This window comes from Halichoerus grypus, chromosome 10, assembly GCF_964656455.1.
Source record: "Halichoerus grypus chromosome 10, mHalGry1.hap1.1, whole genome shotgun sequence".
Classification (NCBI taxonomy): Eukaryota; Metazoa; Chordata; class Mammalia; order Carnivora; family Phocidae; genus Halichoerus; species Halichoerus grypus.
Genome location: NC_135721.1, coordinates 116,708,209 through 116,721,251, shown reverse-complemented (window position 1 = coordinate 116,721,251; position 13,043 = coordinate 116,708,209). Strand labels below are relative to the sequence as shown.

The 13,043-nt window shown below is 53.1% G+C and overlaps 1 protein-coding gene across 5 annotated transcripts in view; it reads right to left on the bottom strand.

The window, feature by feature from the left end:
* DLGAP4 (DLG associated protein 4) overlaps window positions 1–13,043 on the bottom strand; it is a 195,083-nt gene that overhangs the window by 53,726 nt on the left and 128,314 nt on the right. Inside the window, exon 1 of one of the 5 annotated variants that reach the window (XM_036064590.2) lies at window positions 9,019–10,072. The exons of 3 other annotated variants lie outside the window; for them this stretch is intronic. In XM_036064590.2, the coding sequence (XP_035920483.1) occupies window positions 9,019–9,049 (31 nt within the window). In that variant the 5' untranslated portion in view covers window positions 9,050–10,072. Of the gene's footprint in view, window positions 1–1,645; window positions 1,669–9,018; window positions 10,073–13,043 lie in introns of those variants that run through there. One more of the 5 variants, XM_036064591.2, reaches the window with a different exon arrangement.

Sequence of the window (13,043 nt, the reverse complement as noted above, 5' to 3'; positions counted from 1 at the left end):
GAGGGCTGAACCCCTGGCTTCTAATTCCAGTTAAGGCTGCCCACTCACCTGGGAGGAGGCCCTCAACTCCAGGACTTAGTTTTCCCATTGATAAAATGGGAGGGAGGAACTAGGCTCGTGATTTTAAACTAGTCATTTTGAACTAGAAAAATTAGAGAACTTCTCCTTCCTCATCCCTACCACCGCTGAACGCAGAGAGGGAGCCGTAGAAATGCCCTGTAAGGGACGCTAAAGGACCTTTCTGTTGGCTTGGAGGAGACAAAACTGGCCTCGGTGTGTGGACCCTTCCTGGCCTCCCTGACTACCTCTTCCTCACCTGTCATCTGATCACCTTCATCCTGAGGCGGGCCCTGGAGAGTTCCAGCATCCTAGGGCAGAGCAAATGCATCCTAGGCAGGAGCCTGACTGTCCCGGCACAGCAAGTGGCGACACCCACCAAAGGCTGCCCCCAAATTCCCAATCTGAGGGCAGACCAGGCCATCTGCTAAGACTGAAGGCAGCCCACCCAGGACTGGAACTAACATCACACTCAGCAACTCCAAGGTGCCTGGCATAGTGTCTAGCTAAGACCACTATAATCTATTTTATGGGGGCTCCCCACTGGCTGGTTTACCAAATCTTCCCACTAGCCTGGTGACATGAGAAAGGCACGGATGAACCTCCCCACTTTTCAGATGAAAAAACTGAGGCTCAGAGAAGGGCAGGGACCTACTGGCCCAGCCTGCACTGGGATTCAGGAGCTCAGTGAATATTTCCTGAATGAATGAGTTCACTGGCCCCGTGCAGCCCACGCCCAAGAAATGCAGGAAGGAGGATGCAGTGTGGGAGGGGGGATGCTTCTCCCTGGAGACCAAGTCATCAACAGGTCCCCAGGTACCTGTAACAGAGTCCCCTCCAGCCCATTTCTTCCCTTCATTCCTCACTTCCTCTCAGCTACCCCTTCCTCTGGAAATACCTCATTGCCAGGGGCTGCTGAGTGACACTGGCGAAGCCCCTTTCCCTGTCTGGGCCAATCACTAAGGAAATGAACTTGAATCTAGGGAAGGCAGGGTACTTTTTTAAAAAATACACATTTTCAGAATGCAAAAGAAGGCAATTCAAACTATCTCACAAGATGTTAGGTGCACAGACTCTCTGTAACAAGTTTCTTGCAGGCAGACCCGGAGACGTACACGTGGGCAAGGGCGCTCGCTGCAGCACTGCTCACAGCAGCGGGACTGCGAACAACCTAAACGTCCTCCAGCAGAGGACTGGACAAACGACTGGTGGTCCATCCAACAGTGTGACTGTCACACGGTCACGGAAAAGGGGGCCATGGACCTGCGTGCATCTACAACAGACACAGACTTGTGTAAAGAAGACAAAGTACAGAATGGTAGGCTGTAGGGAGAGAATATGCTACCAAATGTTTGTGTAATAGAAAGGGATGTTATTGACACAGCTGCCTGCATATGAAGAGTATTTCTGGAAGGAAACATCAAGACTGTTCAAAGTGATTTTCTAGGAGTGGAGAGTGGGAGAGACACACATATTTCACTGGGCACTTTTTTCTGCAAAGTTTGAAATGTTTAAACACATACATGTATTGCTTTTTCAATAAAAACGTAGTTTCTATACATAAAAATAACTCCAGCAAAATGCTTACCCATAGAAACCTCTCTCTATGGCTTGGGGATCAAAGTCCCTGGGGGCAGGGCCCAGGCATCTGGATTTTGGAGTCTCCTCAAAGGCTGCCACTCCGCCTTGTAGAGCAGGTGGCCAGCCTCTGAGAGTAGCCGGAGGCAGCCTGGACACTGCAGGGCTCTGTGCAGGGGGGACAAGGTCAGAGAAGACTCAGGAAAAACGTGGCCTTAAGGTATAGGGAGGATTTGAAGAGGGCTTTGAATGTGGAACCGTTTCAGCTGAGAGTTCCTACAGGGAGCAGTGGGGAAATGATGCCAGGCTGGTAAGCCAGGGAAAGAGGAAGGATTGTTTCTCTCAATAGGAGATGCCGACAGGTCCCTACCTCTCTTACACTTGGTTCCCACTCATGGGACCTGAGGGGGCTGGGCCAGAAATCCTAGGATCTGCCTTTATTTCATCTCATTTAATATTAAAGGAGGCAAGGGAGGGTCCCCAGCTCCGCACATGGCCACAGGGCTCCACACCTGTGCTGTCATCAAATATTTGGAGGCTAGAGGAAATTCAGGCCAGGATCTTAGGTACAGCGGCCCTCAGGCAACCTTCCCCCGCCCCGCCCCAAGAGAAGGAGCAGATGGCCTTCTGTTGAGATGCCCTTCCTCACCTTCTTGTTAATAATTAAGTCATTACTGAAGACCTCTTTGTCACGTTGGAAGTTCAGTTTGCAGAGACTGTTGCCTTGGCTTGCTTTACCATGATGCTCTAGGTAGAGGGCTCACGGGCTACAACAGTCTAGATCTAAGCCACAGGCCCAAACTACAGGGGTCTGCAGAGGAAAGAGCCCAGTGTGCAGGGCAGGAGTGCTGGGGAAGGTCCTGGCTGTACCTCACTGATCCTGTGAACGCCGGGAGGTGAGTGACTCAGTCTCTAAGCCCGCTCTGCTTGCCCCTGTAGCACCAGGGCCAGCTCACTGCTTGGCCCTCAGCGGGCACTCCAGTACTGGTTGACTAAATGAGCTCAGCCGGTGAACCCCAGAATGACCTTGGTCAAGTCACTTTCTGCAAAACAAGGATGACAAGCATAGTAATGACCTCCCAGGGTTGTAGAAAATCTACTGAGATTAGGTGGATGAAAGTGCTTTGCAAATCAAAAATAGGCTCAACAAATACTAAGGATTCAGAACCAATGTGCTGAAATAAGATAAAAAATGAATATATGTGTGTATGGTCAAATTTATGAGAAAGCACGGGGCAAATGACAAAGCATTATTCAAATGAATTATTACACTTGAAAGGGACAGTACAGGCCGCTCTACTCCACTGTTCCAATGTCTGAATATTTTCTCAGGCTGTGTCTGATCGAAAGGAGCACAAAAATCCCTATTAGAGCCTCTGTCTAGATTTTGGTAAGAAAAAGAGGGGTGCAGTTACAATCCTATCTTGCATACGGTTGGGCTTAAGAGAACATTTGCCAAAGTAGACTGGCATATGGATCCTGTGGGTGTTTACTGGAGGCAAGGTGGGGGGGTGCGCAGAGCTCAAAGGCTGTGCCTGCCATGTGGTGGCTCTGCCTCATGACCCAAGGCCCAGCTCAGGAGGACACAGAGAGGAGAATGGCCAAGCCATGAGTTTCCTACAGGCACACTGGGACCAACCCTTGCTGCCTCCCATGGAAGCCACTCGGTAAGTACCAGTTCCCTTCTCCTTCTCTCTGCCCAGGAGGTATCACTGGCTGCAGCCCGGAAAATGGGAACTGGGCTCCATCACCTGGCTCTCCAATGCCGAGAGCAACTTGGGACAAGTCCCTTCCTGCCTTGTGGGTGGCTAATTCCTCTGGCTGGGCAAAGGAACACCCTCTCCGGTGGCAGCTGGCTGAGAATCCCAACGGACCTAGTCATGGATGTGCCCACTGTTGGGCTAGACACATATGAGGTCTGACTCTGAAGGCTGCTCACAGCCTGGTGAGTAAAACTGATGTGAAGGCCCCTCACTTCCCTGACTCTCCTGCCTTGAAGAAATTCTAAACTGGCACCCAGTCCCAACTTTCCAGATCTTTATAAAGTAAAGGCTTGTAGGCTTTAGGGGAGGTATTTGTGTGCCCCCAATTCAAGGGGCAAGAAGGCTCAGATTATTCCTAGGACCCTAACAGTCAGAGTTTCCTTTCCAAGAAGCAGAGCTTAACTGTGGGAAGAGTCAGGGTTTGCGGACAGTCAGCCCTGGGTCTGAGCCACATTTTCCTTATCTGTAAAAGAGAGATGGTAAGCCCACTTGCCTCGGGGCTTGGTGTAAGGATTTCTGACAGCAGCCATGGATCATGGCAGAGAGCCTGGCAGAGAGCAGGTGTACAAGCAATTTGCTCAGACTGTTATTTCCTCCCCCAAAGCAGCAACACCCTCTGGCCCATCAAACTCCTGAATGGGCTCTCCTGAGGGAGCACAACAACCTCTGCTAGCCCAACTGTCCTTTCCTGGCTCCACCCAAACCTCACCCTCTCCTTTCATCTGGATGCTTGCGAAGCTTCCTCTCTGTCATCATTTTCATTCATTCCAATTCACCCAGCCTGATTCACCTTCTTGGAAAAAAAAAAAAAAAACTCCTCCAGTTGTGCTACCCCTGCTCTAAAACCTTCCATGGCTCCCCAAAGCCTCTGCTTTTCAGCTGATGTTCAATGTTGCCTACAACTTCCTGGCCTCTCCCAGATTTTTCATCCAGAGTCCTGATGCATCAGCAAAATCAGTCTACTCACTATTTCCCTAAATACATGCTTAGCTTCCAGCCTCCGCACCCCTGCCTGTGCACAAACCATTCCCTAGAATGTCAGCCCCACCCTCTGTCTCTGCAAATCCAGCCCCCTTCAAGAGGGCTCTTGTTTCCTCTGGCACACACTCACTTCTTCCTTCTCAAACAATGCTTTTCCTCAGCAGATGCTTAATTACAGACTGTCACACAGTCTCTCATAATTGTGGGCCTTGTCTCCCTTGTCAGACCATAAGTTCCCAGGGGCAGAGGCCCTGTCTGTTCTTTCCCATCCTCTCAGAGCCTGGCCCAGGGCTGGGAGGGCAAGTCTCAGAAAGTGCTTTCCAAGCCCCACCAGCTCCAGGCTGAGCCAAGTCTAGCTCCAAACACTTGGGACCACTTCTCCTGCTCTTGTCCTGTGAGGAAACTTCACTGGCCAAACCACACCTCAGTGTTCCCTCTCTCCACTGGTTGACCCAGGCCAGTGATACACAGAAATGGAGACCTAGGTGGGCAGGTAGGGCTATGGTTCTTGCCCAGCTCTGGCATGGTCTTGGCTTGGGATCCTAGGCACGCCCCTGTCCTTCCCCTTACCTGGGCCTGCTTCCTCACTGTGAAACAAGAAATAATCTTTTAGCTGTATAATACAGATTATTATTTGTCTTTAAGGGAGCCTTGGTTCCCAGGAGTGGATGGGTGAAGAACCAGCTGATTCTAACACAACCTGAGGGAGAGGAGGCAGCTACAGCCAGGACTGGGGAACCCAGGAATCTGAGAGGCACTCAGACTGCACACCTCATCAACCTCATTAAATTCCTGTTGACGACTCGGTTGCATTCCTGCCCAGGTGTTCAATTCCACAGCCCTCACCCTGGCCAGGTGTCTGCTGCCAGGGCTGAGCAAGGAAAGGGTGACTTGCTTCTGGAAACAACCAACCCTGCCCACAACAAAGATGAGGAGGAGCCAGGTTCCTCCTCTGTAGAACGAGGAAAGTACTGGTATCTGCATCACGGGATTGCTGCAGTGATACCGATAATCCAGCACAGTCCCTGACACCTGGTAAACGGCGGTAGAGCATAAAGGTGCCCATTTCTCGAGGGAGTTCTCATCCTCCTGGCAACGTGTGAGGGATTTCCATCCCAATATGACAAAAGAAAACTGAGGTGCAGAAATTTGATCAATCCAAGGTCATGCAGTGGGGACAAGCCAAGCTGTGATACCAACCCAGGAAACTCTCAGTTCAGCTTTGCCCAGAGTGCAGCCCACAGGTTCTCAGCATCAGACTCCTCCAGAGGGCTGAACTTGTAAAGTTGATTCCTGCCCCCAGATCTGCCAAAGGAGACTCTTTGGGGATGGAACCTAAACTTTACAAAGATAAGGAACCTAAATTTTATATATATTAGGAAACTGAGGCACAGAGAGGTGAAGCAACCACTTTTTAGCAAGTATGGACCTGGGACAGAATTCAGTCTGTTTGACTCGAGAGCAGCAATCAGAGACTTCCTGGAGGAGGTGGTGGCATTTGACAATGTGGGCCTCAGAGGGAAGAGAAGGTACCACAGGGGGAGGGTACAGCACAAATAAAGGGTTGGAGCAGGAAAGGCCAGGCGACAGCTGTTCAGTGTTGCTCGTGCTTCCAGATCCCTGGGGAGCCACCACTGCAGCCTTTCCCTAAAAGCCCAGGGAGAGACTTCCCTGAGCCAATCTGAGCTGCTGGGAGGAAAGCCTGCCATGCTGTTGTCCTACAACCAGCAGGTCTCTGGCCCTCTGGGTGAGTCTGGTAGCTGCTGAGGATGAGAAAGCCAGGAAAGGTGGTGACTCAGTCCCCGCCCAGCCTCAGGCTAGTCCCGCTGAAGTTTGGGATGAGCTCAGAGGCTGAGGAAATGTCAAGCAAACCCTCCCTACAGAATAGATGCCAGACTAGAGAAGGAGGCCTGAGGGGCAGGCTACCAGACAGAAGCAATACATCTGGAGCAAAGCTGTGGGCTGTGGGAGAAGAAAAGTCAAGAGGTCTGGGCTCAAGCCCACCCCGACACTGGCATGCCATGGACCCTGAACAGGTCCTCGTGCCTCTCTGGGCCCCCTATTCTCCATTCACCTGTGAAGCAGAGAGAACTCCAGTGGTTTCTGACTTCCTCCCAGGACTGTTGTGAGGAACAATGGCCAGGAAAGCGCCCGACAGATTACACAATGGCTCACAGAGCAAGCGAGAGATTAGAGGAGTACTCCTATTATTTACTACAACAGTCAGGTGCTTTCCTTGTTACCTGAACCTCAGCACCAGGGGGTCGGTGTGGGGGGGGGAGGCGGGGAGAAGCTGGGTCCGTCTTGTTCCCACAAAGAAAAAAGTGATCCAGATATTACTGGGAGATGAAAGTTCATATTTATTAAGTGCCTACTGCGTACTTGGTATTTTTTAAATATATAATCTCACTTAATCCTCACCACAATCCTGTAGTGTAAATATGATTATCTTGAGTCCAGATGAGGAAACTTGAAGCCCAAAGAAAGTAACTTGCCCAAGATTACACAGGGAGTGAATGATGGAGACCAATTAAAACCAAGTGTTTACGGCTCTAAATCCCACATGAATTCCACTCTCTGTAACAGTTTGTATTAGCGGCAGAACATGCCTGGTATAGAGAGGCCCAACTCCAGCGCTGCCTCCTCCTGGAAGTTTTCTGAACCCTCTGCCCAGACAGGATCTCTCTCCTACCAGCACATACCCTGCAGTATTCAACACATTCTCCCTCTTGTTCTGTGATCAGGCACACCTTTAACAGGTAAGATGAGATGTAGGTACAAATAGGTGGCCTTTGAGTTACCTTAGAATCCTGAAATGTCAGAGCTGGAAGCACCGAAGAGACCATGCTATCCAACTCCCTCATTTTTCAGAAAGAAAAATACAGAGAGAGGGGAACACTTGTCTGAAGTCACACTGCATCTTAGCATAGCCAGGAATAGAACCCCGGCATTCTGCCTCACAGAATTTCTTTAGGAATTCTATGATTTCAGAATCAGTTTTACGACAAAGATTTTTATTCCCATTTTACAGGTAAGGAAGCTGAAGCCCAGGAGAAAGTGGCCTCCCTGAGAGTGGTAAGATGTGGGGACCAGAATCCCAACCCCCTACTTCCAGGCCAAGGACCAAGCCCTTCTTGCTCCCCACTGCACACAGTCTGAGTAGTGTGTCAAGCACAGGACCCACAGTAAAAGGTCAATGGATGTGAGAAATTGTCATTATATACCAGTGAGCAAGTGACACCAGCCTGACAGTGACCTCCTCAGAGGCAGTGCCATGGAACAGGACCAAGAGTCCTTGCTCAACCCTGTATAGGTCCCTGGCCTCTCTGGGCCTCATCCATAAGACAAGGGTGCTCTAACAGCTGATCTCCTGCTCCAAAGTTCTAGGACATCCTAGGCTCCTTGACAGCAACCCCCACCCCCACCGCGGTCTGTGGAGCCTCTCCCAGCTGAGGCTTTTGTTCCCCCACTCTACAGGGAAGCAGGAAAAGCGGCAGAGGTTCACAACCACAAACTGACCGACCTTATTCCCAAGTGCCACTGGCCACGCAGGGCCCACCCTCAAACAACAATGGGATGGAACATGGAAAATCCAACTGTCTCCCAGCACAGACATCCAGCTATGCACACCTGCTTATCTTTACAAACTGACAAAGAAGAATCAGGGCATAAATAAGGGAGAGCTTGCTCCTTACCCCACTGGAAGGGCAGGTGTAATCCTGAATAATCAGGTGGCAATGGAGCAAAAGGTAAAGAACTCTGTGGGGAGTCCTGGGGCTGGATCCCTGTCCTAGCTCTGCCATGAACTAGCCGTGTACCCTGGACAAGCTGCTTTCCCTGTGGGCTCAGTTTAAAGGCACAGTAACACTTCACAAAGCATGTCTACAGACCTTTCATTTGGTTTTCATGACAACCTGGTAAGACTAGCACAATTGGTTTTCATGACAACCTGGTAAGACTAGCACAATTATTCCCTTTTTACAGATGGAGAAAACTGAGGCTTGGAGAGGTCGAGGGTCTGACACAGCTTGAAGCTGGCAGAATCAAGGCCCAGAGTTCTTAGATCATCAAACGGAATAGTCAAGGGTGGTCAGATCAAGAACTCCTCTCTCCCCTCATCCTGAGTCTCAGCAAGACCAAAGCAGCACAGTAATCTTGTTCACCTGCCCAGTCTGGTGGCCTGCAAAGTTCTGGCCACAAACATTACAGCCCAGCTGCCTAAAGGCCGCACCCCCCTGCAAAATTTCATTACTCAAGTTGGCAAGAACGCAGCCCCCACCCCCAGCCGGGTCTAAATAAACGCCCAAGTGATATCACATCCTGCCAACTCCAAAATAGCCCAGGCCTGCCCACAAGCGATCACAAAGTGCCAGGCCATGCAGGACCAAGCGGGCAGGACGTCCAGCCCGTGGCACCCTCCACACACTCAAGCAACTAAAGCAGAAGCCTCAGAGCAAGAAGGCCCCCCCACTCCCACCTCTGCCAGACGGCCTGGCCCCTCCCTCCTTGCCCCTTTGTTGGGAGGCTCCAGAGCCTCCTGCCCCAGCGCCAGCCCCAGCCCCAGCGCCAACCCCATGGAGCCTCGCCGCGGCCAGCCTGCGGGCGGACTCCGGCCCGACCCGGACACCCCACCACTCACATTGCTTCAAGAGCTCCAGACACAAAGCCATGAGGGCCAGAGGGGGGTCAGAGACCCAGAGACCGGCAAAGACAGAGAAAGGGAAAGGGAGAGACAAGGGAGCAGAGAGCAGGGGAGACAGGGGGCAGGGGCAGAGAAAGCAAGGGGGCCAAGAGCCCTGGGGAAAGGAGCAGGCTCGAAAGGGGGCCTTCAGCACAAGAGCCACTAAGTGGTGAGACCACTGAGACAGATGTGAGGGTAGAGGCAGGGAGAGCAAAGCGGGTGACCCCAACCCCCAGAACTGGGGGGCCACAGAGGCCTGAGAGAGAACAAGGAGCGACAGCCACAGAGACAAACCAAGGGAAGGCCGGGAGGGGTGAAGTCTGGGAGCTGGAGAGCTTTTTGGGGTCCCAAGGAGAGAGACCCCAAGGATCTCGGAGATCCCAGCGTGTATGGGGGGCACCGAGAGGAAAAACCCCGAGAAAATGAGGGCTAAGAGAGAAGCAAGACCACAGGGATTTGAGGGTACAGATGGAAGGGAGGACCCCCCCCCAAAGGATGTGCGGGAAGCTCAGAGGGGAGCCGTGGCGGAGGGCGGTGTTCTGAAGAAAAGGCCCCCAAAGATGGGGGGCACCGTGAGGGGGGAGTCCCGAGGAACGGGGGCGCCCAGAAAGGGAGGCTCCGAGGGATGAGAGGAGCGCTGTGAGGGAGACCCGAGATCGGGGAGGGAGGGAGACCCGAGATCGGGGAGGGAGGGAGGGGCTGTGAGGCACCGCGAGGGCAGAGACAAAGAGACAGCGAGCCGGGGAGAGACAAAGCGGGCGGAGCGGGGAGACCAGCCCGAAGGCTGGCAGCCGGACAGAAGGACGGAAGCGCGAGCGGGCGGGTGGACGGACGGACGGACAGACGGGGAGGAGGGCGGGGGCAGGGCCGGGCGGGGGCGGCGCCCGTCTCCTCGCGGGGCCGCGGCTGCTCCGGGCGACGCTGGGCGGGCCCCGGGCGTCCGGGCTGAGGAGGCGGCAGCGGCGACGGCGTGGACCGGACAGACGGATGGAGTGACGGACGAGGCTGGCGGCAGCTGCGGCCAGCGGCGGGCACTCACCCTCCTCCCTCACGCGGCCCGGCCCGAGGCTCCGGTTTCGTACGCCCGAGGGGCGGGGCCTTCGTGTTAAAGCCCCGCGCCGGCCCCGCCCCGCCCCGCCCCCCGCGTCAGCCGCGCGCGCGCGCGCGCCTCCCGGGACTCCCGGGGCGGGCGGGGACGCGCAGAGCCCGCTCGGCACGTGGCCCGGCGCGCGCGCGCGCGGCTCGGCCGGTGCGCAAGCGCTCGGCGCGCTCAGCCAGCCCACGCCCAGGCCGACAGACGGTGGGAGGGAGCGCGCGCCCACGTCGGCACGCGCATGCCTGAGCACTGGGAGCTCCGCCCCTCGAGCCGCCCCGCAAACCGGTTCCAGCTGGAACGGGACGCATGCTCCGTGCCTTGGGAGGAGCGGTGCGAGTTAGCACTAGCTTACCGTGGCGACACCTCGCTGTCACTGGGGGAAACTGAGGGTCACAGCAAGGATCCAGGGCTGGTCTTCTCAACCTTGCATGGTCAAATTAGACCTCAAGTACTATGGACTTTACGTCCTAAGTATTTCTAGTTGTCCCCTCCCCTCCGTCCTCCCTTTGCTGTCCTCAGACGGAGGCCTCCCCCGATTGGGTTCGAATCCTGATTCACCCTTTGGAGAGCTGTGTGACCTTGTACGAGATGCTCTTTCAGCCTCCCTGAGCCTTCGATTCCTCTTCAGCAAAAATAAAACCAACACACTCAGTGTGCCCTGAAGGGCAAAGTGCAGAAGGCGCTGCCTAAGTCCATCATTCCCTTCATGTCTCGTGGCACCTCTCTGTGCCCTGTTCCCCATTCTCATTTAGTCCTGGTCTTGAGTCGTTTCCTTACTGCCTCACCTCTCCAGACTGTAGCTATAGCAGGTCTGCTATCCACAGACCCAGCTCCTGTTCCCTGACCTGCCTTGCTGGGTGACTTAGGCAAGTCCCTTACCTTCTCTGTGCATCTCTTTAATAAATGTAAAATGGAAAAAAGAATCTTAGTGAGATGATACAGTGTTTCTGATACCACTGTAGCGATTTTTGTATAAAGGCATACTAATAACAAAAGAAAATGAGGATTATTGAGCCATTTCGAAGCCAGACACTATGCTAAGCACTTTGAAAGTATTAGCTTACTCTGTCCTACTCACAGTCACTATGCTACACCTGTGCTATTCACGTAGCATTCATCTTTAAATTGACTTATTTAGAAAAATTCAAGGACAAGCCAGGCTCAGTCTTGCTCGGCCCCAGGCACAGAGAACCCTGCCCCTGCTCCAGTGCACCAGGCACCCTGCTGCCCCAGGACCTCTCCTCCTTGCCTGGCATACCTCCCCAGCTTCCTCCAAGTCTTTGCTTAAACATCTGTTTCTCAGCGAGGTCTACCCTAACTATCCTGTTTGTGCTGCAACCCTTCCCCTTGCTCTGGGCTATTTTCCAACGAACCATATGCTTCTACGTGTTATTTATTGTTTTGTCTGTACCCCCAACCCCCAACAGAATATACTCTCCACGAAGGCAGGGGTTTCTGTTTCGTTCACTGTTGTGTCCCGGGTGAGCATGGCCTGGCCCACTGTAGGTAGGTGATCAATAAGCATCTGTCCAATGAAAGAGCAGCCTGATTGCAAGGCTCATGTCCTTAACCACTGCTTAGTAGGAGCTCCATGGTTCCATTTGAGCACCTTAGTCATGCCCCTTGTTCACGAATCTCGATCCTGGCTTCATAGCCTGCCCACCAGTCCTTAGGCCCAGTCATTATTTCCCCCAGAAGGCTCAATGGGTCTGCCTAAAAACAGGATTTAGAAGGGTGATGATTTGTGCACTAGGCACACAGTAGGCACTCGATTAACCAGGAATGTCCTGGACCAAGGCTTGGTAGAGCCCTGGGAGGAAGCCTGCCTTCTGCTCAGTGCCTCTGTGCAGAGGTACAGCAATAGGGAATTCTGACCCCTCATCACTGACTCCGGGAAGGCCTCCTGGAGTGAGGAGGAGTGAAGCCTAGGCCTCACTGCTTTGCCTGGACCTCCAACCCATCCTGGCCAGCTTGCCATGTAATTCTCCCGGAAACTCTTATAACCATGCCATACCTCTTTACCAGGACCCTGGATGGCTCCCCTGCCCACAGGATAATGGGAAACTCAAGGCTTAGGAGTCAGGCAGACCCAGATGGGAAACAGCTCCCTGACCTACTAACTGGGTGACCTTGACCTGACACTCACCTTCTCTAGGCTGTAGTTTCTTTGAAAGAGTTGTGTTACATGTGTATATGTATACGTATGTGAGGTTAAACTGAGTTAACTCAGGAATGGCAGATATGTGTAAATATTCTGGCCACAGCAGACATCACCAGTCGATGGTGGCACACTTCTCTGCTTAACTAAATCTCAGTCTTGGGCTCCAGGGATCAGAGATGAACACAGGAGTTGAAATCTATTTGCAATCTCTGGACATAATGGTCTTTGAGGTTCCTCTCAGCCCTGACACTCTGGGAACTGGAGTGTTCATTCTGACAGGAGCCCATAGTGTAATAATCAGAGATTGTGGACGGCTAGGCCTGGGGGAGGGCTGCAGGGGGACAAGGCTGACCAGAGGGTTGATTGCTTACTGGAATTTTGTCAGCCTCCCTTCCTCTGTGGAGGAGGGAGTGAATCAGAGGAGAAACTGGAAACATTCTGGGGGAGAGGGGAGGGGACAAAGAAGGGACTCAGAGGATGACTTGGATGGGAAGTATTTGGGCGGGGAAGAGGGTCCTCAAACTCAAGCCTCACAACATTGATGGAGAATTTGAAGCATAGGGAGGGACTGGAACCCCCCAGAGTGACACAGGAGGAGGAAACTAGATCTCAGGGCTCCTGAGCAAAGAGCAAGCATGTATCCCGGGCCAGGAACCTATCCCAGCTCAGCCTAGAGCTTCAAGGACTGCAGGGAGAGCCCCCCAGTGTGTGTAACCTGGTGTGTGT